Source organism: Zonotrichia leucophrys, chromosome 2 (genome assembly GCF_028769735.1).
Source record: "Zonotrichia leucophrys gambelii isolate GWCS_2022_RI chromosome 2, RI_Zleu_2.0, whole genome shotgun sequence".
Lineage (NCBI taxonomy): Eukaryota > Metazoa > Chordata > Aves > Passeriformes > Passerellidae > Zonotrichia > Zonotrichia leucophrys.
The window spans coordinates 109,783,108-109,809,248 of NC_088171.1; the positions used below are offsets into that span (position 1 = coordinate 109,783,108).

At 41.0% G+C, this 26,141-nt stretch overlaps 1 protein-coding gene across 3 annotated transcripts; it reads left to right on the forward strand.

Moving 5' to 3' along the window:
* The first annotated feature begins 10,432 nt into the window (after positions 1 to 10,432).
* RNF138 (ring finger protein 138) lies at positions 10,433 to 22,073 on the forward strand. Of its 3 annotated transcripts, none has more exons than XM_064706034.1 (7): positions 10,433 to 10,904; positions 11,774 to 11,939; positions 13,428 to 13,543; positions 16,312 to 16,377; positions 16,865 to 16,970; positions 17,762 to 17,869; positions 19,245 to 22,073. In XM_064706034.1, the coding sequence occupies exons 1-7, from the start codon at positions 10,792 to 10,794 to the stop codon at positions 19,311 to 19,313; spliced, it is 744 nt and encodes a 247-aa protein (XP_064562104.1). In that variant the 5' UTR covers positions 10,433 to 10,791; the 3' UTR covers positions 19,314 to 22,073. The 3 variants fall into 3 exon arrangements, with proteins under 3 accessions (XP_064562104.1, XP_064562102.1, XP_064562105.1); XM_064706032.1 differs by having other exon boundaries at positions 10,437 to 10,904; positions 16,309 to 16,377; XM_064706035.1 differs by lacking the exon at positions 10,433 to 10,904 and adding an exon at positions 10,934 to 11,230 and having other exon boundaries at positions 16,309 to 16,377.
* Positions 22,074 to 26,141: the final 4,068 nt, after the last annotated feature.

The window sequence follows — 26,141 nt, forward strand, 5'->3', positions numbered from 1 at the left end:
CATTTCCCAGCCTGGCACTTGGCACAGGCTCCTTCTGCTGCTTATGGCTGGCAGAAGTGTCACTTAAGTGAATGTTCAGGAGTTATCCCAGGGGGAGAAAAATGAGAAAAAAGGATGAAAGGTTTCCCTGCATGTTTCTGAGCTCCCTTGTTTCCAGGATCACTCACTGGCCTCAGAAGCTAAGTCGGCTTTGCAGCGTTCCTTCCCAACAGTGATCCAGCTAAGCAGTTGAGCCTTTTCCACTATTCATCCGGCAGGGCTTGTTTTCACTATTTATGCCAGATCACAGATTATGGAAAATTAGGTGGTCCTGAGCTGAGACACACAAATATATGCATGCACGTCTAAAAGTGCAACTGTTTAGAGCAGCCTCAATATCTCCTAGATGAAGTAATGTATTAGCTTTTGTGGGATTTGGGAGGTGTGAGGCAGCCCCTGGCTCGAGACTCACGGCAATTGTTTGGAGGCTAGGGAGGAAGAGAAAAATGTAGGGCTTTAGCAGTGTTCAGAGTCAATATCCTGAGATACTTAGGTGTTACTTAATCTATCTGCACCGTGTCAAGTTTTGTTTGTTTGTTTTATGTGTTTAGGTGCAGTCTAAGCAAACAAAGTGATAAATTGGGTTAAGGGTGGAGGAGTTTTTGTGGCTGAACCTGAATTTTTTGCAAATTGCTTTTATAGTCAAGGTAAGAAATCACTGGCTAACAGCATAAGACCATTTGCATATAATGCATGAGTGCAGTTGTTCTTCACCAATCCTTTATATCAACTTTTTTTCCTTCTACTGACAGTTTTAGAGGGACGGTGAACAAACTGGCAAAGGGTAATCTGATTTTATATTCTGTTACATTAAAAGGGGAAAGCTCTCAGACAGCATTTGTGAACCTTGTACAGGGTTATTTATAGAAGATTCATCTGTTCCTCAGGGAAACAAAGAAACCTTTTCAACCCTGTCTAAAGAACAGGAATGATCTAAGTTAAAACCTGCCTGCAGGCAAACAGTGTGTAACAATTCAGAGTTTATCCTTGGACAGGGAGCATATCGGGTCTCTGCTGTACCCTATTTGCACCTTGTGCAATCATTTATACTTCTGTGAAATAACTGCAAAATACCACATTTTGTCTGACTTGGACTTTGATTATATTTTATATGGCTCCGTGGAGCTATAGATGATGGTGGCTTCCAAAGAAGAGATTACATCTGAAATCCTCGTGTAGATCGATCTCAGGCTGTTAAGTATGTTAGAAATGCTGTTGCAGAGTGCTCTGGCAAGCTTGGCAGGTTGTTTTACAGTGGTTTACAATGGTTGCCTCATTATCCAACCCCACTCCCTGCCGGAGCTGCCGGAGCTGCCTTCTACATTGCAGAGCTGGTGGGAGCAAGGTGGACTCTTGCCTTAGTAGCTCTGGTGCAAAGATCAGCATTTTAGCAACAGGGAAAACAGGTGGATTCGCTCTAAAATGGCCAACTGAGTAGAAGTATCTGAGGAAAAGTCTGTGATACACTGAAGGTTACAGTCTGGTACAACAGCTTCTTCTAGCTCCTCCAAAGCCGGAGGGGCTGCCAGTGAGTCAGTCAATGTGCATCCTTTCTTTTGTCCTTCCATGCAGCCCCAGGCTGTTATTTTGAGCTTCAGATCCCTATCTCGACATGATAGAAAGCAGTAAGCAAGTGTAAAGGAAGGCCTTTTCCTCTCCCATTAGCATCAGGAGTTTTCAATAGTGCACATAGCAGCAATGTTTTTTCTACATCTCTGCAAGAAAATTCACCAAAGTTTATCCATCATATCTGACAAATTTGACAAAAGCTGAAAAAAAGCTTTCAAAAGCAGCTGCAGTGACCACTAATTCAATCTGTTGTTATTCCTAAAACCAGAGACTTGGCTAAAATGCTCCCCGAGGCAGGTATGCTTTTACCCAAGCCAGACCTGGAGATGGTTAAATCAAGGAACCACTTGCCACACAACAGCCCAAAGCTTCCCCTTCCATTGCTGCCTAAAACCCCGAATGTAACTCTCCATCTCCTGACTTCATCATGTGCTGGAGAAATTGCCTTGTCTCAACAACCTGGATAGTTAATAGCTTATATCATAGAATATCCTGAGTTTAAAGGGACGCATAGGATCATGGAGTCCATGATCCTCTGCACAGGACAGCCCCAAAATGGTTGTCTCTTACAGGAGCAGCATGAAGTATTCTGCTGGTTCTGGGCTCAGGAAGACTTTAAGTAAGCTGTTAATGTGCATATTTGTGACATTGTCCAGCAGCAACACTACAAAAATGAAATCATCTTTGCTGTGATGTCAGGTTTTCAATCACTGATTGGAGGCTTTGCCTGGCCCATGGGGAATGAGTTCCTCACTTCTGCTCTCAGTGAATCCTCACACTCATTGTGCATTTTGGTGCTACCAGGAGGCTCAGCTTGTCTGTTTTCAGCTCTTTGCTTGATGCAAACAGGAACAATTTGCACAATCTTAACAACATATTCTAAGAAGAACAAATATCCTGCATGTTACACCAGCGATGTCATGTGGTCCAAAATGTTTATTGTTTTTTATACATCCTGCCTTATGGAAAGCCTATTTTAAAGCATTTGGTTTTGTTTCTTTCTTTGTATAGATTCTGTCATTTCTGTATTTCTGCAGGTTTAAATAGTATGGCATAGATCTGTCCTTACTGTTGCACTTATCTTCCTTCTGCAGGAATTCCAGCCACTGATATGGCCAAGACAGAAAAGCACATACCGAAACTGAACAGAATGCAAAATATGGCTTTGCAACCTTGAACACTAACTGCTAAATAATTCCAGAGATGTGTCCATGCATGAGAACTAACACTGCTGAAATCCCTTTTTAATGACAGGTATAAACAGAAATTACACCAGCATAATGATGGAAGAATAAGTTTTTGGAATTCATCAAGCTGATATCTAAAAGAGCTCTAAAACATTCCGCCAGTACCATTGTAAATCTTAATCTCAGACCTAAACCTACAGGAGCTGAATCTTCTTGACCCACTACATTGGCTTTGACCAGATAAAGGACACAAAAAATACCTCATGATTGTGCTTCATCAGAAGTACAGTAGTTCACTGTTATATGGAGGTTCTGAGTTTGTGGAAATCAGACAGCCAGTAGCAGCAGCAATATGAAACCCCAATTATCCTTAATGAATCTGCAAGAAAGTTTGGCTGAAGACTACATCGAGGTCAGAATCAGGCCCTCACATTGGAATAGTTTTTGCTTTTAGTGCAGTTGGTCTAGATTTTCATCACAAAAAACAAGCCAGATGTGATCTGGGTGGGTCCTCCTCCCCAAACTAATTTTTTTTCCCTTTTGCCTTCCAGATTTAACTCAAAAATACTAAGAGCCAATATAATGGACAAATAAATTCACCACAAACTAATAATCATTTCACCCAAATGGACTTTACTTTTACAAGTTGAATGTTATTATTATATAACATATTAGTGCAATACTGACCCAGTAATAAAATGCTTGAGGAACTGAGCCCGTAGTCAAAGGAGAGCCTTCCCTAGGTATAGCCGCAATGTTGTAATAAGGTTTGAACTAGAATATATTGAGTAATGATTTAGCATGAATGGGTCATGGTATAAACCATAACAAGCTGCTGCTTCTCACTGCTTAGGTATGTCTCAGTAAAATAAAACCTCATTTAAGAACTTAGGAAAAATACGTAGAAAAATACAGACCTATACAGAAGCTTGGGCTTGCTGTAATAAGGTAGACATCAGTGTTGAAGACTTTTTAAAAGCACTTTTAAATTTGTTATCTCAACATAGTGAATTCAATTTGATAGAAGAACTCTTTGTTGATTTTGTTCTGTTTTGTTTTGTTTTAGTTGGACTTGTTTCTGTTTCATGTAGTTCAACATTAATCCTTTACTAATATTTTTAAATTATAATACTGGAATAGTACTTCTGATGCATGCTATTTTTTGTGTATGACTACAAAACAATACATTTTACTGGCATTCAGTAGTTTGATAGACTTTTGCTCCACATAACCTGCTTTGTAGAAACAGTCATATTTTGAAAAGTCAGCAGTTTTTGCTGTTTTTCTTGAGGGAGAATTATGTTTACTTTCAAATAATACTCCTTGAAAATGTTAAATAAGACTGATCATAATCTGAATGTAATTGACCGTCTCCTAAGGATTTATTCTTCAGAAATAGTTTTGAATTATGAAGATTGGCAGCTCTTCTTATTAATATATAGTATATAGAAAGAATATATATATTTAAAAAATATATGCGTGTTGTATGTCAAAAGTTCAAATTCTATGTTCCTTTCATTCTCTTTCAGAGCAGAACATGTTAGAGAATTTGATTAAGTGTGTAGCCGTTCTAAAATTACTCAGGTCTTGAAATACAATGGCCTTTAGTTTTGTTCACAAATGATAAGAAGAAATTTTGGTATCATTATTGAAATGTTTTTGTTTATGAATTTAAAGTGCCTATGCTCTGCTGTGTAAATTCCTAAACTACATGCTATTCAGGTTGCTGAAGACAGACTTATCTCCTTTTCAATTACTGTTCTGATGCTCAGAAAAACTTGAACATTTGTCCACATACATTTGAAAACTGCACTGACCTGAAAAATTGTCTCCACCATGCAAAAGGACCATGCTCTGTACTGAAAAATGAGTAGGAGTCCTCTGCTAAGAGGTGCCAATACTCAATGAGCACTCCTGAGAATTGATAGTTTGGTCACGCCTGCTCCAAGAATATCGCAGCAATTAAATTATGCTTTTAGAAAATGCCTGTAGTGGTAGTGATCAGTATTTTCATCTGTTCTTCTCTAAGGTCATGGATAACCATAACATAAGTTGAGTGCTTTTCTGGATCGATATCCTGACATGTTGGCACAGGGAACTGTGCAGCATCCATTAGCAAGGCTGACCTCTTGCCAGCATAGCATACATCAGGTGCCTGCTACACGCTCATGCTGCAGTCTGGCATGACAAAAGAAGGATCTTTATGATGTCTGGCCAAGGAAATTTCAATACTTCTTTTATAGTTTGTAGTAACAAAAATGTATCAGTATCCACTAAAAACATACAACTTCTTATTCGCAGATCCTCTTTTCCATATTGTCCATGCAAAGTCGATGAGGGTGAGCTAATGCACCATGCCTCATGCACCACAGATCAGAAGGGACAGCAGCAGTAATGCACATAAGCATATTATTTTACTGAATTTGCAGATTAAACTGATTAATTCTAGCAACCATTGCTGATAGGAAATAATCAAGAAAGTGTATTAATTGCTTAATTGATTTTGACAGCAGAGGACAAATGTACCTATATTTTCCCCCCACCCCATCTCTCCTAGACAAGCAGGTATGCACTTAATATTTAAAATTTTAGCACTCCTATCATTGTAAGTGCTGCCTGAACCACTGAAAATGTGCAATACTTCGTATTATGGTTACAACAAACAGTTACTTACAGCCAGGTCAAAGAGCATTGTTCAGTGATTCACCTGATTTTAAATCCAACATGTGCTATTTCTACTGCCCTAAATCAGATCTGTATAGCATTCCTTCTGTATTCTTATCTGGGTTTTGTAGTCATAATTTGAAAACTGCTTATGTGGTCTAATGTAGGAGTCCGTCATAGTGGGAGGGTTAACTTTTTTTTCCCTAAGTTTTGATAACTTCACATAAATGACTCTGTTCTGAAGGTTCATGGAGGCTGCAAGGTCTTACTGTGACTCCATTTATAGGTTTGAGGTCAACAGGGTGTAGACTTGGATCTTGATAAATGTAATTTACTTCTCTGATCATTATTTGCCATGGCATTTCAGAGTCTGACTCTCACATCTCACAGAAGAGGTCTTTTAGAGAGATTACAGACTCAAGGACCTGTAGAAAAATCAACCAGCACTCCCATTTCTCACTGTGGTTGGGATGGGGGAACACACTCTGTTCCCTTTAACACTGCAGCTTTGTTTTCACCACTTTAAACATGATCATATAAGAGACAGAACCCCAAGTAAATTAAAGGAATTCACACAGAGTCCATACAGTCTGCACTTTTATATGAGTTAATGCTTTTATGTGTACAGTATACAGGCACACTGGCTTTTACAGCAGCCTCTCCTATTTGCCTGCAGCTCCATTCCAGGAGCAGGCCAATCTTGTGTGCATTGAGGATGGCAATACAATGCTGGAGGTAGGTGACAAACAGCAGCATTTCAGATGCAACAGGACAAAACAAACTGGAACAAATCACCCCCCTAAACAGTACTGGGTGTACCACCTACTGCCGAGGGCTGCACATGAATTTCCATTTACAGTGCAAGATAAGACTTAAAATAAGCAAAGTTGGTTAAATGAAAGCTGTTTTGAAAGGATAGCAAGGAGCAAATATTCTATTCATAGTAAGAAAAAATTGAACCCTGTTCAAAAGAATAGACTCTTTTAACTAACCTCTGTTCTTACTGTGTGAGTTTGAAAAAGCATGTCCATTTTTTTGCATGCACAGTATAACACAGTATCTTTCAAAGATGTACTTGAACTGTAAAAAATTAAAATTCGTGTTCATTCATTGAAGCATATACAGCAATTAAAGGGGCTTTACTCACATGGTAACATATTAACAAGGAAACTGGCCTCAACACTTAAGGTTTTGGAATCAGAAGTGGGTCCTTTTTGGGAAGAGAAAGGCTCAATGTTTCACGTGCCTAGGAAAGTTGCTTTCCTCTTCTTTGAGAACTGCCCTTGCAAAAGAAAACTCCTTGGTCAGAAAGATGGACAGTGTTGCTCCAAAAGTGTTGCAGTGTTGCTTGATATGGTGGGAAGATCTGTGTAACTAAAAAACCATCTAGTCTGCTAGAGCAAAGTAGCCAAAAACATAGGGGAAAAGATATTTGATTTATGGCTTCCTGGACATCCAAAAAACTTTCTACATGTATGAAATAAGCTGTAAGAGTGTTGCCCTTAGTTTTATCTGTGGCTGCCAGTGTTTGCAGATACATCTGGCAAGAGCAAAAGAGATGTCCTTCCCCTTGCACATGGCACCTTTTGACCTCTCTGCAGTTACACAGCTTTGTCTCTTTCCCCTTCTGCTCACATCCATCTTTGACTGTTCCCACAGAACAAATCTCTGCATTTTTCATATGGGCAAGTAGATGCGCTTTTCTTGCACCAGCATTGTCAAGAAAGCAACAGGACAATAGTTGTACAAAAATATTTCTACAAAGTTGTACAATAGTTATGCAAAGGTGATCTAAAATGTACTTTTTGAGTGACAATTTACCCCTACAAACAGTAGTTTACAAGCAGTTCTAAAAGTTTTCACTGTTGAGATTTCATTTCACAAACACATTTTATCACAAGGAATAAAAAGTTGGAAGGGTCATTGGTTTAATTTCATCTAAAAAGTCTGATTTAAAATGCTCTCCTTCAAATAAATGTGTTTCATAAACTTCAGCTGCCTGATTTCTCTTTACATGTTGTTTATGTGAATGGCAAAAACTACGAAGGATTTACAAGGTTTGTGCCATGCTCTATATTGCTCCACGGTGCACCAGTTGTCAGCTCCAAGGTCACAGCTTTATTAAAGGATCAAGATTTACAATAACGTTAACAAGAGCATGAATGCCTTCACAGACACCTTCCTGTAGTTTACTTCCCTGAAGTCACCTGCACAATTTCTCCCCCTGCCAAAGCTACTAATCAATAAATACTGCGGTCTCCTGTAGAAAGTTCAAGTGGATCTATCATGTTGCTTTAGTAATAAATCTTTGCTTTTGTTTAACACCTGCCTTCAAAAGACATAACCTTCTTTACCTGCAGTAATTAAACTTCCTAACAGCCTTATTTGGTGATTAAAACCTGCTCCCTTTTTAAAGATTGAGAAACTGAGGCATAAGACCAGGAAGTCATACAAGAAGAGTAAAAGACTTGGAAACCCATCTCTGCCAGCCTCCCATGTGCTGAGGGTGAAGGCCATGCTGCCTGTACCCCAATGGCTGTTGTGTAGCATCTCAACTGAGGCTTCTGTGATTTTTCCTTTTCATGTACTGTCACAGCCTGTCTAGGTTGCCTCTGAAGGTGTGGTGTCATCCTCACAGACAAAAGCATGTACAAGAAGCTTGTGTCTGCAGGCTACTTAGCACTTAAGGTGTAGCTCTGTGTCTTCTTCTGGCCGTCCCTGCAGTGCTGATGAGGTTACTGCCACCAACTGCTGCTAGTCACCCGCTCTGATTGACTGGTGTGGCTGCCTGCTCCATTCCATGGAAGATAATCAATCACTTTAAACAGTAGGGGGTTTGCCAACCAATGAAGAGCCCAAATAACCCTTATCAGCAGGGATGAGAGCAGGATAGCAGTAACCTCTGAGCTAGCGCAGCCATGGTTACCAGAGGACAACTTACCACAGCATCTCAAATTCCAGGCATGTCTTCCCCTGGGAGATCCCTGCCCAAGGAGTTCTGCCTTTTCTGCCAGATTTTCTCCCAGCCTGAAGGATGAGCAGCAAATATCCCAGCCCAGGCAACTTATTTCACTTTGGGCCAAAGGCTTTGGAAGTGCTTCCCTTGAGAGTTTCAGAACTCTTGGTACTTAGAGGCATGCATTTTTTTTTTCCATGTGGTCTAAAAAGCAGGTATTCAGGTAGCGATTGGCTTTTGTTGTGCTGTCTCTGCTCTCCCTTAGGAAGATGCTAACATTAATAGGTAATAGTCATTGTGACAGATATTGAACATCCTTCACAGAATCACAGGATGGTTCATCTCTCTCATCTTTAACTAAAGAGAGACCTCAGCTTCAGCTTCACTCCCTGCAGGTCCCTCTCCCCTCCAAACCAAGAGCCCCGATGGTGTCATGGGCATTGCCTCTTGATGCTGACCACTAGCAGCTACAAGAACCAGCTGTGATGGATGCCTAAAGCATTTAGGTTTTCATTTGGTTTTGAAATGCTGGAGTCTGAAAGCATCTGTGAACCACAGCTCTTAATGTTTTGCACTCTCTTTCCCAAAAGTCTAACCCCAGGCCCGAGAGAGAGGGGGATCTTCCCACCCAGAGATCTCCTCTGAACATCTGACTATGGTACAGAGAGCTGCAGTCAAGGACACAGGGGAATTAAGAGGAAAGATCCATTTTCTCTCAGTCCTGGCACTGGAAGGTTGCGCAGAGGAGTTGTGGACGCTCCATTCCTGGAAGTATTCAAACCCAGGTTTGGATGGAGCTCTGAGCAACCTGGACTAGTGAAAGGTGTCCCTGCCCAGGGCAGAGCAGATGGAACTACATTACCTTTAAGGTCCCTTCCGAACCAAACTATTCCATAATCTCTGAGCAAAAAAAGACAAGGCCCAATCTGAATCTTAGATTTATTATGATTACAACCTTCACAAATTAATATTGTTGATATAGTCTCTTCAAATCTGTTTCTTTTTAAAGCATTTTCAACATTTTAGTTTTTGCTTATATGCCAAGAGTTATTTCCAGATGAGGCCAGTACTAGATGTGCTTAACAGGTCCAAAGTCTTCTCTACCTGGAGAAGTCTGTGGGCATCAGTATAGAACAGATATTCTTTAAAGTTCTTATTCTGGTAGAAAAACACAGTCATACCACTGAATTAAGCTTTTTTTCGGGGTTTTTTGGGTGTTTTTTTTGTTTTTTTGGTTTTTTTTTTTTTTTTGTTCAGGATCACTCAGAAGGCCTGCCCCAACTCTCAGTAATGCCACTAAAACTACTCCTTAAAATCACCGCTAGTGCCAGTCACAGAATTCCAGCATCAGTTGGGTTGGAGAAGACCTCTGAGATCATCAAATCCAACCTATGACCAAACACCACCAAATCAGCTATAGCACAGCACTAAGTGCCCCATCTTTCCTTAAACATCTCCAGGAATGCTGATAACATCACCTCCCTGGGAAGCCCATTCCAATGTTTAATCACCCTGAAGAAATTCCTCCTGATGTCCAACCTAAACCCCCTCTGGCACAGCTCGAGGCTAATTCCTCTTGTCCTGTCACTCGTTAATCGGGAGAAGAGGCCGATCCCCACCTGGCTACACCCTCCTTTCACACGGAGAGCGATAAGGAGCCGCCTTTTCTCCAGGATCAACAACCCAGCTCCCTCAGCCGCTCCTCACTGGTGCTCCAGACCCCTCCCCAGCTCTGCTGCCCCTCTCTGGACTCGCTCCAGCACTCCAGTGTCCTTCCTAGATTAAGGCCCTAGAACTGAACACAGATTCGAGGTGCGGCCTGACGGGTGCCGAGTACAGGGCACTGGACGACTCCACCCACAAACACTCCGGAGCCTGGCGCTACCGCCGCGCAGCCTGCCGAGCGCCGCTGCTGCGCGGAAGGGCGGCGGGGCGGGCGCAGCGCGGGGGCGGAGCGGGGAAGCCTCACGGACAGGGCGGAGCGGGGCCCGTGTCGTAGCGGCCCCGCCGGGCCGGGAGGCGATCGTCATGGAAACGCCGGCCCCGCCCCTGCCCCCCCGGGTGCCGCCGGGAGCGCGGCCGGAGCTGCCGGGTCCCTCCTCCCCGGGCAGCGCCAGGTAGAGCGCGGGGCGGGGGCCGCCGGGGCCGGGCGGGCGGAGCCGCGAGGGGCGGCGGGCGGAGCGCAGGCCGGGCTCGTTCCGCTGCCCCGCCGCAGCTCGGCCCGGATCTCACCCGGCGCCGGTGCCCCCAGCCATCCGCTCTCGGACCCCCGGCAGCGCCTCCCGGGAGCGAAGCGGGGCCGGGCTCTCCTCGGCCCGCCAGGGCGGGGCTTGTTCGTCGTCCCCGATCCTGGCGGAGAGGCCCGTACGTGTTGCCATGGCCGAGGGGGCCGCGGCGGCCCCGGCGTGCTTCAACGAGGATGATTTTTACTGCCCGGTGTGCCAGGAGGTGTTCAAAACGCCCGTGAGGACCGCCAACTGCCAGCACGTGTGGGTATCCCGACCCCCCGCCCCTTCCCCAGCCTTTTCCTCGATTCCTCAGGCTCTCCGCCTTGTGCTCCTCGGCTCCCCCCGCTCCCGGCGCACGGACCCTCGGCCTGGAGACGCTGGCGGTGGGGATGCGAGCCCGGTGCTGCTGCAGCCTCCCCTCGCCTCTTTCTTTTGTAGCCGACGAGCAGGACCGTGGTTTAAGAGGAGCCCCCCCACCTCCCCGGGTGTCTGCTCGGCGGTGGGGGAGTTTGGCTGTGCTGTCTGAGCTGACTCGCGGTTTTTAACTTCATGGTTTTCCCCGTTCCTTTTCGAACAAGGACGGTAGTGTGAGTTGTTCTCTCTTTTCAGTTCATCTATTCAGCATTTTTTTTTCCAGAGGGACGTTTGATTACAACGTGCTACTTTGTAGAAAAGCAAAATAGCTTTGGCAGCTGGTGCGTAAGGAAGGAGGGCTGCAAAAGCTGGTGACCTGAGGTCTCTGGAAACGCGTGCTGAATCAAGCTTTGCAGTGGTTTTTGGCTCCGCTTAAGGACAATAAACAGGAGTTACGCTGATAAGATTGTCCAAAATCACGTGCTTGCTGCACCATTTAATATCTCATTAGTGATCAATCTGGTATGCAGCTCGGTAATGCCAGTCAATAAATAAGAAGAGTTTTATCTAGAGTGCATTGCCAAGCTCCCCTGATTTGCATATACTTAATCGTAAGCACCATTGTTTCTTTTAAATGTCAAACTTGTATTTGGTAAACTATTACTCTGATACCTCTCTTTTTTTTTTTTCCTGACAATCGTCCAGCTCTCTTCAAGGACAAAGTATCCAACTCTGTATATTTTGCTAACCTGTGTTTGTGGTAACTTTCAATTTAGGTTTTGCAGGAAGTGCTTCTTGACAGCTATAAGAGAAAGTGGAACACACTGTCCTCTCTGCCGGGGGAGCGTGACTAAAAAAGAAAGAACGTATCCCAAAAGAGCTCTAGATGTTGAAAACAGTATGAAGAAAGCTTCTGGGGGCTGTAGATGCTGTGAGAAGCAGGTAGAGTAAAACTTTAAAAAAAGTTGAATAAATTGTTTGTGGTTTTGTCCAGACACGCCTTTACTGCGTCGTTCTCATCTTGGAGCTGAAGGGCCTATAGCAATTTGAACTTAGCTTTGTAAGGCTTGTGCATTTACTGGGCATGCAGTGCCTGCTAGCTATAGCTAACAGGTGTAAACTGAAAGAGCATCTTGAATTGTCAATAAAGGCATTTTAAGTGGAGTGCCACTTTTTCCCTGAAAAGATGGAAAAAGTGGATATAGCTATAAAACTGGCAAAAGGAAAGTTAAGGAGTTGAACATGAAAATTGCAGATATATGGAAAACCTCAGAAACTCAGTATGGAAATGCAACTGCTTTGAGCTGCTATAAAATTTAATTTAAAACTGAAAAATGTGAGTTGATTAGTTGCAGTGCCCACATGATCAATCATATGTAATTTCCTCCTTTCCCATCAGTCCTTTTACATTCCTTTCATTTCCTTTCTAAAGGGATCATTATTTTTGGAATGCTGGGTGAAATCTTGACCCTCACTGAAACCAAGAGTTATGTCTCTTTTGATATAAACACATGTGGGATTGCTGCCATGCTTTTTGTTTATAACAAAATGCATCAATTCCAGGTAGTCTTTATGTTGGTTTCATTTCACTTGGGACTTCTGCCAGTGTGAAGATTGGCACTAATGGAACCCTCAGCTATTTGCATTGTTCCACATGATTCATTGGGATGAAAGTGGGGAAAAAGAAACTGATAGCAAGTTGGTAAACTGGACAGAAGAACCAAACAGAATAACTTTAATGGAATTTAGGCACAGGCACGTGAGATACGATCTTGTCCAGCCTCTAGACCTGTGAGCACCTTCTGACAGTGCTGTTGGACCTGAAATTCAGGGGAATGTCCAACATAGCTGTCTTCTGGCAAATGTAAGCAACTCATTCTCTTAATTTGAATTAAAAGGTCAATAGGCAGCCTTAAGTTGGTGATCATTCACCTGTTTGTTTCCCTCCCCTGCCAATGAGTAAACAAACACACCTAATGCAAAAAGAAAATGTTCCTTGCATGAGGTAACAGGAGGCCAGAGAAGACTGAAGGAGCAGTGGTGCTTATCCCATCCTCACCACACTCTGTTCTAGCTCATCACTTGTTGATCCTTGGTCTGGGAGGTGTAGTTCCAGTGACTTTGTTTCAGTTAAATGGTGTTTTCTTGCATCTTTTATCCCTGAGAGAGCTCTCAGATGTCCAGCAGTTTGAGTGGCAGTGCTCTCAGTCTCACAGAGTGACACTGGCTCTGAGGAGAGAGGAATTGGAGATGTCCTGTTGGTGAAGAAGGTGTTCATGCTCAGAAAGGATACACGAGTTCTGGTTGCTGCTGCACAGGAGGTCTAAATAATTCCTGCATGGATTGCTTTCTGTTGGCAGAATTATCTCTTCCTTCTATCTATTCCTGGATTGTTTATATGATTTCAGTAATTTGGCATTTTATTTTCAGGTTAGATTTTCATGGATGAGACAGCATTATAAAACGTGTAAGAAGTATCAGGATGAATATGGTGTTTCTTCAATTATGCCAAACTTACAGATTTCCCAAGATGCAACAGGGAACAGGTAATCAGGGTGTTCTATGTGTAACAGTGCATCTTCTTTTCCCACCCCCTCCCCCCATGGAAAGTATTTTTTTCCAGGGCATTTCTTCTTTTTTGCATTAATTGTTATCCATATCTTGTGCTTCAGAATAGGAGTTTTTCCAGGTCTTTTTCTCTACTCTTAGCAGACAGAAGAAAACTTTTCTGCATGATGGCTTTGAAATGTCTTCTAGAGACTCTCCTGAAAAGTATTTAATATTTGTAGTTTGCTTTCCTTGCCTTGACAGCATTTGAGCAGTTTACTTTGTAACATATTTAATAATATTTACCTCTGGAGAACTTCCTGTCTATTTTTATTCTCCCTCCCCTTTCCTAAGTTTGTTTAAGTGGGTATCCTGTTTCAAAACATTACTGTGCAAGCTTTTGCCTTCTGATTGACTTTATTTTGAACAGATTTCTTAGGAAATATATAAGGAATTCCAGTATATTACACACCATAAAATCAAACGACACTTGCCATTTGTTTTCAGGCAGTAAAGCTAACCTTTTTTTTCATATATTCTGACTGATGTAGGAGTTGGGAATTTTGGGTTATTTTTGAAAAGCTTTTTATATGTCCATTCCACACATTCCACAGAGCTTTATTATATATATCCTTTTTTTTTTTTTTTTTGCCATTGATTTTCTATTTTTAGCAGTCTGAAGTTCTCTGTGCTTGGTTTTCAACCCATCAGTCTATTGAAAGTTGGAGCTGTTACTGGAATTAGCTGCAGCAATGTTTCACTGAAGTGTCTGCATATTCTGATATCACTGTTTATGCAGTTTGCTACAGTAGAATACCTGTGATTGTAATATCACAGAAGTATAAAAAAATTACCATTACTGTATTTGTGACTGTAAATATACATGTTCTTACCATGTCCATACAGTTTCTTCTGGCTTAGCTACAGGTGCATATACAGTCAAATTTACTTTCTAAAATGTTCTGCTTTACCCTTCCTTTAGAAAAAAGGTTTATTTTGTGCTCAGTGTGGGAAAACGTACCTTGTTGTAGTTGAAAGTTGCAAATTATTTGTGTAAATACATGGCAGTTAAAGGCCTTTTACACCTTCCTAAGTCAAAAAACTTAGAAATTGCTACCTGTCTTACATTCATATACTTCATAATGATTTCATAATACTTGGCTGTCACCTTCATTGCCCATCTTGTTGACTAAATGTTTGTTGTATTATATATAATTTTCCTGTGAAGTTGTGTAGTATACAACCAAGCATCACCCTGGTAGTTAATTATCCAGAGAGGTCCCAGTTGATTGGAAATTAGCAAATGTAATGCCCATCTGCAAGAAGGATCAGAAGGGTAATCCAGGGAACTACAGACCTGTCAGACTGACCTTGGTGTATCAGGGAACATCATGGAGCAGATCATCCTGAGTGCCATCATGTGGCATGTGCAGGACTACCCAGGAATCAGGCCCAGCCAACATGGGTTTACAACAGTCAGGTGCTGGTTGATCAACCTTGTCTCCTTCTATGACAGAGTGACCCCTGCCTAGTAGATGAGGGAGTGACTGTGGATGCTCATTTGACACCATCCCACTGTATTCTTCTGGGGAAGCTGGCAGCCTATGGCTTGGACAGGTGTACTCTGAGTGAAAAAAACCTGTCTGCATGGCCAGGCCCAGAGGGAGGTGGTGATTGAGGTTACATCCAGTTGGCCCCTGGTCACCAGTGGTATTCCCCAGGGTTCAGTTTGGGGTCACTCCTGTTTAATACCTTTTTTGATGATTTGGATGAGGGGATTGAGTGCTCCCTCAGTGAGTTTGCAGATGACAGCAAGTTGGGTGGGAGTGTTGATCTGCTGGAGGGTAGGAAGGCTCAGCATGGGGATCTGGACAGGCTGGATCAATGCACTGAGCCAATGGTGTGAGGTTCAGCAAGGCTGGGTGCCAGGTCCTGTACCTGGGTCACAACAACCCCAGGCAGTGCCACAGGCTGGGACAAGTGGCATCCTGGCCTCCATCAGAAATCGTGTGGCCAGCAGGATCAGGGCAGTGATTGTCCCCCTGTACTCAGCACCAGTCAGGCCACACCTCGAATCCTGTGTTCAGTTTGGGCCCCTGAATCCAGGAAGAACATGGAGGTGCTGGACTGAGTTCAGAGAAGGGCAGTGGAGCTGCTGGAAGGTCTGGAGCACAAGTCCTATGGTTAGTGGCTGAGGGAGCTGGGGTTATTTATCCTGGAGAAAAAAAGGCTCAGGGAAGACCTCATTGTTGCAGCTACCTGAAAGGTGGTTGTAGTGAGTTGAGGGTCAGCTTCTTCTGCCATGTCTTGAGGTGAAAGAATGAGGTGAAATGGCCTCACCATTTAAGTTGCACGTGGAGAGGTTCAGATTAGATGGTAGAAATTCTTTTTTTTACTGAAAGCATGGTCAGACATTGGGATAAATTGCCCAGGGTGGTGATTGAGTCACTGTCTCTGGAGATGTTCAAGAGGTGTCTGGATGTGGCACTTTGGGATATGATTTAGGAGTGATTATGGTGGTCCTGGGTTGATAGTTGTACAGATGATCTTGAAGGTTTCTTTCAGCTTTGGTGATTGTGTAAATACTGAGAGATACCTTGATCCAAAGGAAAAGTTGTGAGGGTTAGGATATGTACCATTGTATGTTGCCTTGAAATTCATGGGACTTAATGTATATTCCCCCCCCATCTCTGTTACTGTTAAACTTTTAAAATGTTGATAGTTGAGTAAAATGATCTCAAATTTTTTTTTCTTTCATTTAAAGTAGCAGGAGTGATGCTATACCTGATACTGGCGAGATGGCTAATAATCAAATACTTCAAGGAGAAACAAGGTAGGTTGCTTACTTGTCTATAGTTGTTATTAAAATAGATTCTGATAGTCGCAGTGAAAACTTCTGCTAATGCAAAAACCAAAACACAAAAAACCCACACAAAAACACCAGGAGCTGTATTTATAGAATCCCATAATTTCTTGTACACTTGTATCTGTTAGAATTTGGGTATTTTAGTAGTTTCCTGAAGGATTTGAAAGGTGTTACAAGAAAGCAAACCCAGGTGTAGCTGCAGTGGGAACAAAAGAAGCCCAAGTCTCAGAAGAGTGCATTTAGGCATGCTAATTTGCAATTAGTAAATTCAAAATTGCAATGTGGTAGTAGCACTGGGACACCTTTAGATCTGCTAATATGTCAGTGGGGGTATGGGGGGTTTTTTGTTGTTATCAAAGCATGGGAAAACAATCATAGCTTCATTCGTATGCTTTCTTAACACTACTTCTGAAACTCTCTTTTCTCTTTAATGCTTTTGTATTTCTGTTTACAGTGGACACCCAACCTTCAAATGCCCCCTGTGTCAGGAGGCCAATTTTACCAGACAGCGCTTGCTGGATCACTGTAATAATAGACATCTTTATCAGATCGTTCCTGTGGTAAGTAGAGCTGCTCATGTGTGTTTCTTAAGCTACTTTCATTGTAATTATGTGGACAATTTTAACTGTGCAGTCGCTACTCTATATCTGTAACAATCACTGTGGTTTGAGAAAGACAGACAATACACTTCACGCAGTGCATTTAAATTGAGGAGTGACTTTGATGTGAAAACGTTTCATGTCCAGCCTGCTGGTTCTAAGACATTTCTGAGTTAGTTGTCTCATTTATCTTGGTGTGAAACAGGCTCAGTTTTTGAGCCTGATGCTTAACTCTTCTTTATTTAGTAGTTCAGGTCTGTTTCTATAGAATCCCAGTTGTAACGTAACTACTGTTTCATGTGAAACCTACAGTTACTTTAAAAGTAATCCAAGGTAACCAAAGGGTCTGCAAGAGAAAAATCTCTTTGGTTTTCTATTATTTTCACCTGTATAGGGCTTGTTATTTTTTCTTTTGGCTTACTTGATCATCTCAATTGTATGAAAAATCTCCCAAACAATGAGTAGGTTGCAGTAGTCACTTTCTTTTCTAAGTTAACTCAGACAGATATGATAATCTTTCACTCTAAAGAGAAGCACTTTAGAAATCTACCAAGTTGAAATGTAGTTTATGAATGTTACACAATTGAGGAAAAGCACACTTAGCAGCATGATTTGATGTTAATGTCTTACTGTATTTTGATAGTGGATGAGTAATAGACTAGTTATTCCAGTAGAACATGTCTTTAATGCATTCTGTATTGCCAATAACTTTTTTTTTCATTCTGTCTCTTCTCTTCCCCCTCCAAATTCAGATCTGTCCTATTTGTGTATCTCTTCCTTGGGCAGATACTAACCAGGTTACTAGAAATCTTGTTAGCCATCTAAATCTAAGACACCGGTTTGACTACGGAGAATTTGTGGTAAGGTTTTTCTTCTTTTATGTGTGGAGGAATAAATGGTAACTTTTTTCCTAAAAATCAAAATGCCAAATAAAAATTTTGTACCTAACGTGTTCTGGACATGCTGTGTTCCTGCTCTTTATGGAACTCATAAACAGACAGGTCTGCTTCTTATCAATATGAAGTGCTACTGGGAATAGGTGTTGTCAGTAGTCAAACTGCTCCAAGATGATGAGTTAAGTCTTTGGCTTAGTGTTCTCAATCTGAACTATTTATTTCTTTTATTCAGTTTATTAGAACAGTTTATTACTGCTGTTTCTGGGAGAAATAAAATAGATGCTACTCTTTTTATGGACATTATTGACCTTTTAATGCAGAAATTGTGAAGTTATATTCTCAGGGCTTAATGTGCAGCTTGACTAGCTGGTATTGCTGCTACAGCTGCTCTTCCTGTATGTTGTGAGAGAGACTGAAAAAGAGATGTGTCACTTAATCAATGTTTAGGTTGTCTCTTTTCAGGCTCTCTTTGAGTAAATGACCTTAAGTAGATGGAGAACTACATAAACAGATGTAGTCAGTAGCTGATTCGTAAATCAAGCCAACCATTTGGGTTCTGCATTTGGGATCAGAGAGCTGGAGAGTTTGTGGCTTTTTCTACAGAATTTGACAGGCTTTGGGGCGTGCAACTGGTATAGTATTTGAGTCACAGGCAGCCTCACTGAGTCAGGTTGGCAAAGATTGTGTATCTTGTCTTCTGAGCTGAGTGAGCTGTGATAAAGGCCTGAGGAGCTCGGGTTTGATAGCAGGGATTGGGCTTTTCACTGTGAGTGCATGTATGATGACCTAAAACTGGTGATCGGAATTCTGATTTGGGGGAACTGCCAGAATTGCACTTACAAGATTCATCACTCTGGCATATTAAGAACCTGGAGGATATTACTGCAAAAAGTAGCAGACTCTTTGTGTTCTGTGTTTGCTTTCCCATTTTAGGCACTGTGTTCTCAACAATCTATGATTAGTGTTGTCTGGGGATCCCATTTTGGTTTTATTAATGGAGGATGTTGTGGCTGGTTAGAAGCCCTGTTAAAAGAATTGTGTGACACAGTCATCTTTCCTGAGCTGGCTGTTCTGTGACGCAGTTGAGCCAGGGAGAGAAGAGGGACCCTTCTGCTTAATGAGCTTGTCCCACTCTACTGATTCTTCTCCTGTCTCGTATGTCTCTTGGTACTTGGTTCAATACAAAGATTCTGTGCAATATAAACAATGATCTAGTAGCATAGAGTATTTGTCTGGGTCCCATTTCCTATGTAATAACATAGCAGATGAATGATTAAACTAATGGCTATGCTGTATCTTGAGTATTTGTCCATTTTGATGATGTTTTCATTTTGTTTAGAATCTTCAGCTTGATGAAGAAGCCCAATACCAAAATGCAGTTCAAGAATCCTGTCATGTGAACTTTTAAAGTAGAACCCCCTTCATCTTCGTACTGATTATCTGAAAGAAAAATTACTTTATTCTGTTGGTGATCCGAAGGGTATTTTAATAAAAATGTTTTTCAGTACCCACTTTTCGGGCTAAGCTTCTTTTCACACTCATAAGGACTTCTGATAAATGATTTTGCTGAAACTCAGGCTTGACATCTTGACTGAGTTCTGCCCCTATGGAAGTAGGGACATTTTTGGAACTTCTCACTTTTGTCTTGATTTTCTCTAACTTTTACTACTCTGTTAATTACATGTTCATATGATTATGTAGGATGTTTTAATTCACCAAAACCTACTTTGAAAGTATCTTTAGAAAGACATGCAGTGATACTCTGTTGCACTGTTGGGTTTCTTCAAGTTCAGCTGTCTTCTAAGGTATCTTATGAGATGATAATTTATTTTTTTTCTCTTCTTGCCAAGGACAGGCATTTGTCCTGCCAAGGACTAATTTTATTTTGATATTGTGATTGTTTTTTACTATTGCTAAGTGACTGAAAATAACAACAGCTTAAAATATTAAAAAATTGCTTTTCTACTGATCAACAATGCAGAGCAGGGCTTTTTTTCACCTTTCATTGAGAAAGAATGATGCCATTGCCTAGGAATAACTAAACCTATTTTTTCCTCTTTGGGAATAACTAAAATAGGATGCTTGCTTACTAATGTGATGAGGCATATTATCTGTACTCCTAAGGAAGATCACGTATTTTCTGAGCAATTCAAGATGACATGCAAAAGGTATACTATTTTGGCCTATACCTGTGACCAGGTCTTGCTGGAGTTTTTTAAGATCTTCTAGTTTTGTATTTGGAATTGAAGTTTTGGTCTGTCCTGTCTTTCATGGAAGGCTGTGTAGCTAAATAACTAAACTGGCTTCACACCTACAAAAACCTTTTATTTCTGGAAAGCTGTTTAAAACTTGTACATCTCCTGCACGTAAAGGCCTCAAAAAACTGTTGAGAAGAAAAAAACTTTAAAATAGTGACCAACATACTTTAAGTGTTCCTGTTCTAGATTTCCACCTTCCCAGCAAGAACATTGTTAAAATTGGGAAAAATACAAATAATGCAATTTTGAATTTAAATGGACAATCCATTTGTAAAAACTTTAGGATCCTTTATGTTAGATTAAGAGGGAGAAGGGGAAAGAAGGCTGCACAGCATACGTTTTGGTGTTTTAAATAGTGTTCTGAACATACACCTGTTAGGACTAACTGCATTCTATGTTTCCATCACCCATTGTCAAGCTATTGTTATGAATGAGCATTGCATATGTTGTGGTGGAAAACATCCCCAGTAATTTTTTTAGTCTAGATGGTGCTTTATGTGTTGTAATATCAGTTGTGCAGCCAAAGTACAGTCTGCTTCTTGTGCCCTGCCTCCCTGTTCCTCTCCAAACAAAGGTTTTGATTATTCTTTAAATGCTGAGATATTTCATATTCCAAAACTGGTAAGGTTGAAATGCCTCATTTTACAATGTAATGTGTTTCAGAACTGAAAGTTCTAATTTATTGAGTGTTGGAACTAACCCACAATACATTTTAACTTGCCTTTTCTATCCTAATTTTGAGTGTAAAACGTTACTAAAGGCATTGCTGGCTAAAATTCAGAGAAAGTTGTTTATTTCAGAATTAGCTGTCTATTTCAAAAACCTTGTTTGAAGCTTCTGTACTTTTTTTATAACTACATTTTTTGCATTTTGTTAGTGTCTCACTACAGTATTTTGACAGCAGACCACACTTGGAACTTGTATACCAATTTCCAGTTTGCCCCCATACACGTCTGTGTATTCTCACTTGTCTGTCATCTCTAGTGCTTGCGTGACCACATTGATTTGGAGTGGTTCACTGAGCCAACAGAAAAAAATGTAGATTTTTACATTTGCTCAGCAAAGCCAACTATTAAACAGTGCCCTTATACAGAAAAGAACGTCAAGGTACCTGATGATGAAGTTTTACCTTTTTAAAATAAAACCACATACTATGGTGATTTATTACTGCATACATTTCCTAAGGAGTTTAACAGTTAGATGTAAGTCTAGTTAACTTTTTTAGATTCAACAAAATGTTTATATGATCTGGCAATAAATGCCTACAGCCAATACAGATTCTGAATGCCTCATGGACGCTGGAACTAGTTATTTCTGTTACTTGAATATATCTTGGGAATTACAAGTGAGATGACATCTGTTTGAAAACTCTGGGAAACAATGTTTTCTATAGCAATAAATAGTTGTCACTTGATGCATAGTTCTGAGCATTTTAATCATGTTTAAATGTTGAGAGACTTGAGTACACATTTTAAAGCAACAAGTCTGTATTAATGCAATACAAAAAAACCTTTCAAAATGTTTATCCTCTTTATTTAAAATCTGTATTGGCAGGTGCTGCCTTGCTTAAGATTTTGTACTTTTAATATTAAGATATTGCATCCAATACATTCCCTAGGTAAACGTTTAATGAAAATTAAATTATTTGAATATGTTGCTGCTGGTCATGATCTTTCTCACTGAAACTCAGACATGCTCAAAAAGCTGTGTATTTGTGATGGGTGATGCCCAAAACATGAAATCTTTACTAGAAGATTGCTTCTTAACAATGTTTTCATGTTCATGTTGCATTATGTATGGTTTCAATATGTTATGTTTGAATTGTACCTTCTGGGTTTTTTCCTATTAAAGTATTTTATTTTCTATTTGTCTTTTTTGTTGCATAATAAAGATGATCAGTTCCCTTGGTGCTACTTCTTCCTTTTCAGATGCTTTCTAAAACTTAAATATATGATCAGTGTATGTCTTCACGCTTTGAGTTATTGGAACAGTGTGTATGCTGCTGGAATGATGAGATGTGACTGGTGATGTGTCTGTGAGCTGAGACAAGATACCTTATATCATATCTTGGGTGTTTCCAGCAAGCAGAAAAGATTGTAGGTTGGCCCAAATCTGGTTTGTGCATATTTTCTTGTTTCCATGTTTGTTTGTTGCTGTTCTGTGTAATGTAAATAGAGAAATGACATTCTAAAAGGAGACAGACTTGGGGTCATGAACAAACCTTGTTATTTAAAGGTTTTCTGAGAAGATTTAATGCTTTTCTGAAGAAAGGATTACCAATAAATTTGGGCTGATTGTAAGTTTTAACCAGCAAAGTGGCAGCTAGATGATTTCTCCTTCTGCCCTTTGTTGTGCTGAAAAAAACTGGTTATGTCTCGTGCTTTTGCATTCTAAGGACACGCAGATACAGTAATAAAATTGACTTAATGTGTTCTTTTAAATGACGGAAATGTAACAAAACTATGTAAATTTCCTTTTTATTAATTTATTCTTTCCCCATATAATCTAATTTTCCGATCTCTAAGTAAACCACTGTATCTCCTGAATCTCTTTATTAGCCCTTTGTTAGAGATTTCATTTGATTTGATTTTATTACAGCAATTCATATTTCACTACTTAGAGAGAATGCATGTGGTGTGTTTAATTTTCATTGGCAGTATCTTGGTTATTGGATACTTTAGCTCTGTAAAGCTGCCCTTTGTTCTCCAGCCTTAAGCCAGGGCCTCGTTCCCGGGGAGAGAGGGGGATCTTTGTGCACCCAGTTCATCTTCTCACAGGTAGTTGGGACTAGAAGGCTTTCTGTGTTTGGGAAGCATTTCTGGGTCCCTCTTTTTTAGATTTGACTTTTGAGTCTGGTGAGATTTGAATGAGTGTCTGTGACTTTAAAAAAAGAGTGAATGGTGGTGTATTCTTTTACATACTTTGTTTTATGCAGAAACAGACACTTGAACTCATGAACGTTGTTAGGGGATGGGACAGTGGTAAAGTGCACATTAGTGAAATGACTAACCTGGCATCCTTTAAGGCTGCTTTATTGCAAGACAGAAGAGCCACAAGAATGTCTGATGAAGGCATCTTCAGGTTTCTTTTAGAATTGGAGAAACAAGCAATAAAAGGGCACAAAAATGACATAGTCTGTTCTCCATACAGTGTACATTTCTTCTAGAAATCATGTTTCTTTTGTTTCCTGTTGTGGCTGTATTTGGAAAAAAATAAAAAAGGAGACAAAATTCAGGGTGTCTGCAATAAGGAGGCATTTCAATAATGTTAAAACTTCTACTTCCCAGGGAATTGCCAGACTAATTAGGGTCAAAGCATGGGGGTCTTTGTCTCATGAGTAGAATAGGTCTGTACTGTTTCTTATATTTCTCAAACTCTAGGTCTGCTTTGGGAAGAACCAGTTTCACCTCTTCATTTTCCAACTCTAACCAGCCTTATTTTATCTGTAACATTTTTGTGGACATGATCAGGAAAGAGCTAAGAAAGTGAATTTTACATTTATTGCCTCACTATGACTCACACAGTTAGGAAATTGAGGGCAAGGAGGGAGGGAGGAGCCATCACTGCTGAATGCATTCTGTGGAGTAGCATTTAATTATATTTCAAATCTGTGCCTTAAAGTACTCTGTATATATTTAGAGGCATTCCTCAGCACTGTGAAGCTGTAGATTATTTCCCAGGGCTTAGAGACAGAATACTGTTTTTATGAAATTGCTTAATCTTACGAGGATGTGTAGTCACTGAGAAAAGTGCATCTCGCTATTAGTTTACATTCTTTTTCTACTGTTGTGTTTCTGTCACTTGTTTTTTCACTGAATGGCTTGGGTTAGAATGAACCTTAAAGATAATCTCATTCCAACCCCCTGCCATAAGCAGGACAACTTCCATTTGGACCAGGTTGCTCAAAGCCCCATCCAACCTGGCCTTGAACACTTCCAGGGCTGGGGCACCCACAGCTTTTTTGGGTAACCTGTTCTAGTGTCTCACCACCTGTTTTCCTCTGTGCATTTCCCTGCAGCAATTCTCATAAATATACAGTACCCATTTCCCTTCCACTCCCTTTTCTTTCTGTTAGTAGTCATCAATTGAATTGCTTGATAATAATATAATTGCTACAATTATATTACTTGGCCACTAATTATTGTTTCATATTCTGTATGTTTTATAAGCTCCTCTGGCTGTGCCCTTATTATGGGGCCCTGTGTGGGCCACAGGGGTAAATACAGTAACTAAGAAGCTTAGCACCAATAATTTATGGAGTTCTTCAGGCATGTTTACTTCTATGGCTGGAGGAGTTTATATTTCTCGGAATGTGTTTGCATTTGGAAAGAATGGGAAAGTCTTAGATAGATTTTGTTGCATTTGAACACATTTTAAGCCTTTGTTGATTCCTGTAGGGGGAGGATCTGTTTAGGATTGGAGAGATTTAGGATCAGGTTGAAAATCAAAAACTTTTCACAAAGCCCAGTTCTTTGATGGTAATTGTACCCTTTTTTGCCCAGAAAACCTTGTGTTAGGCTCTCTGGTTTTGCAGGTATGGACTGAAGAGTGTGGAATGTCTTTTTACCAGGGTAACTGCTGTGGCCCTACTGCCACAGAAGGTGAGATTCATGTGCCACTTTAGTTGTGAGACTGATCAAACTTGAGTAGTTTCTTTTATGATTTTTTTTTTGTCTTTCATAATTCAAACCACCAGAGGGCACTGAGTATTTTTGGGTACTCTCTAAATAAGTATTTAAGAGTGATAATTCAATAAGTAGTTGTACTCCAAAACACTATTATGTATGGACTTTCTCTCCTGATGTTTCATAAAATGCAATTAATCTTTTATGGATTTGGGGGGGGGAGGGGGAGTTAAGAGGCCGGCTGGGGTCATTCCATTCTACAGAAAGACTACTTGCAACTTACTTTAAAATCTTACAGTTATAGGTTTACGTATGTTGTTTTATCATCTGTGGCAAGTTAGCAGCCTTGCCCCCTGGCCTCCAGTCTGGGAAGAATGGAGCGCTCCCCTGTTCGCCAGGGAACACTAAATGTGACACGTTCCTGCCGCGCCATGTACTCGCAGGACCTCTCCTTGCCCATGGGCGTTCTGCAGAGTCCTCCCGAGCTCGGGCGCTGTAGTGCAGGCAGGAGGCACACGGGGGCAGCTGGGGACTGATGCATTCCGTGACAGTGACAGTGACAAGGGGTGAGTGCTCGTTCCCCACTTCTGGCTTTGTGAGACTGCACACTTATCATCGCCCTTGCTGATTCATTCCATCGCCGCGGTGCTGTGAGGTCTGCCAGGCGCCGCGTCCAGGTGTGCTGCCTTGTCCCTTCTTAGCGCTCCCAATAGTCTGGGGCTGGGACAGCCCTCTGGAGCGAAGGGAGGAATTGTAGCAGCTAAGGCTTCTGTTGCCTCATGTGAGAAAGAATGAAGTCTCCCTGGAGTGTGCTCTGCAGTGGCATGATAGTGGCTGCTGAGCAGGGACAGTTTGTTTCACACGGTGATCTGATTCATATTTAGCGTGAAATTGTGTTTGTGTAAAAACATGTCAGACGTGATTCAGCACCCTGGGAGAGGGAGGGAGGTGTAATCCTGTAGTTATTGAGTAGTTATTTAGTTTATGAAATACTGTTTTCTTACACGTACAAAAAAATGATGGTTTAAGTAGGTCTGAAGTGGCAGTGGGCAGGAAGGTGTACAATGTCATACCTAAGTTTCTGCCATTTGCTTTTAAACATTGCTTTTTAATTTACCTGTGGCTAAGCAGTGTGAGGAAGTTGAAGGTCTGCTTCGTTTTCTTGATAAACTCTTAATGAAAGCAAACCTGCCTTGTTTGCTCCTCTGCAAGCAGTTGGAACACTTGTATTTGATATCTGGTGTAATTTTCACTTTTTTTCATTACATCCCACATGACACTTGCTAGGTTTGTAAACACTGGAGCTTCCTAACTTTAAATATTTAGGAGTTGAACTTGCAGCATTCTGGATTT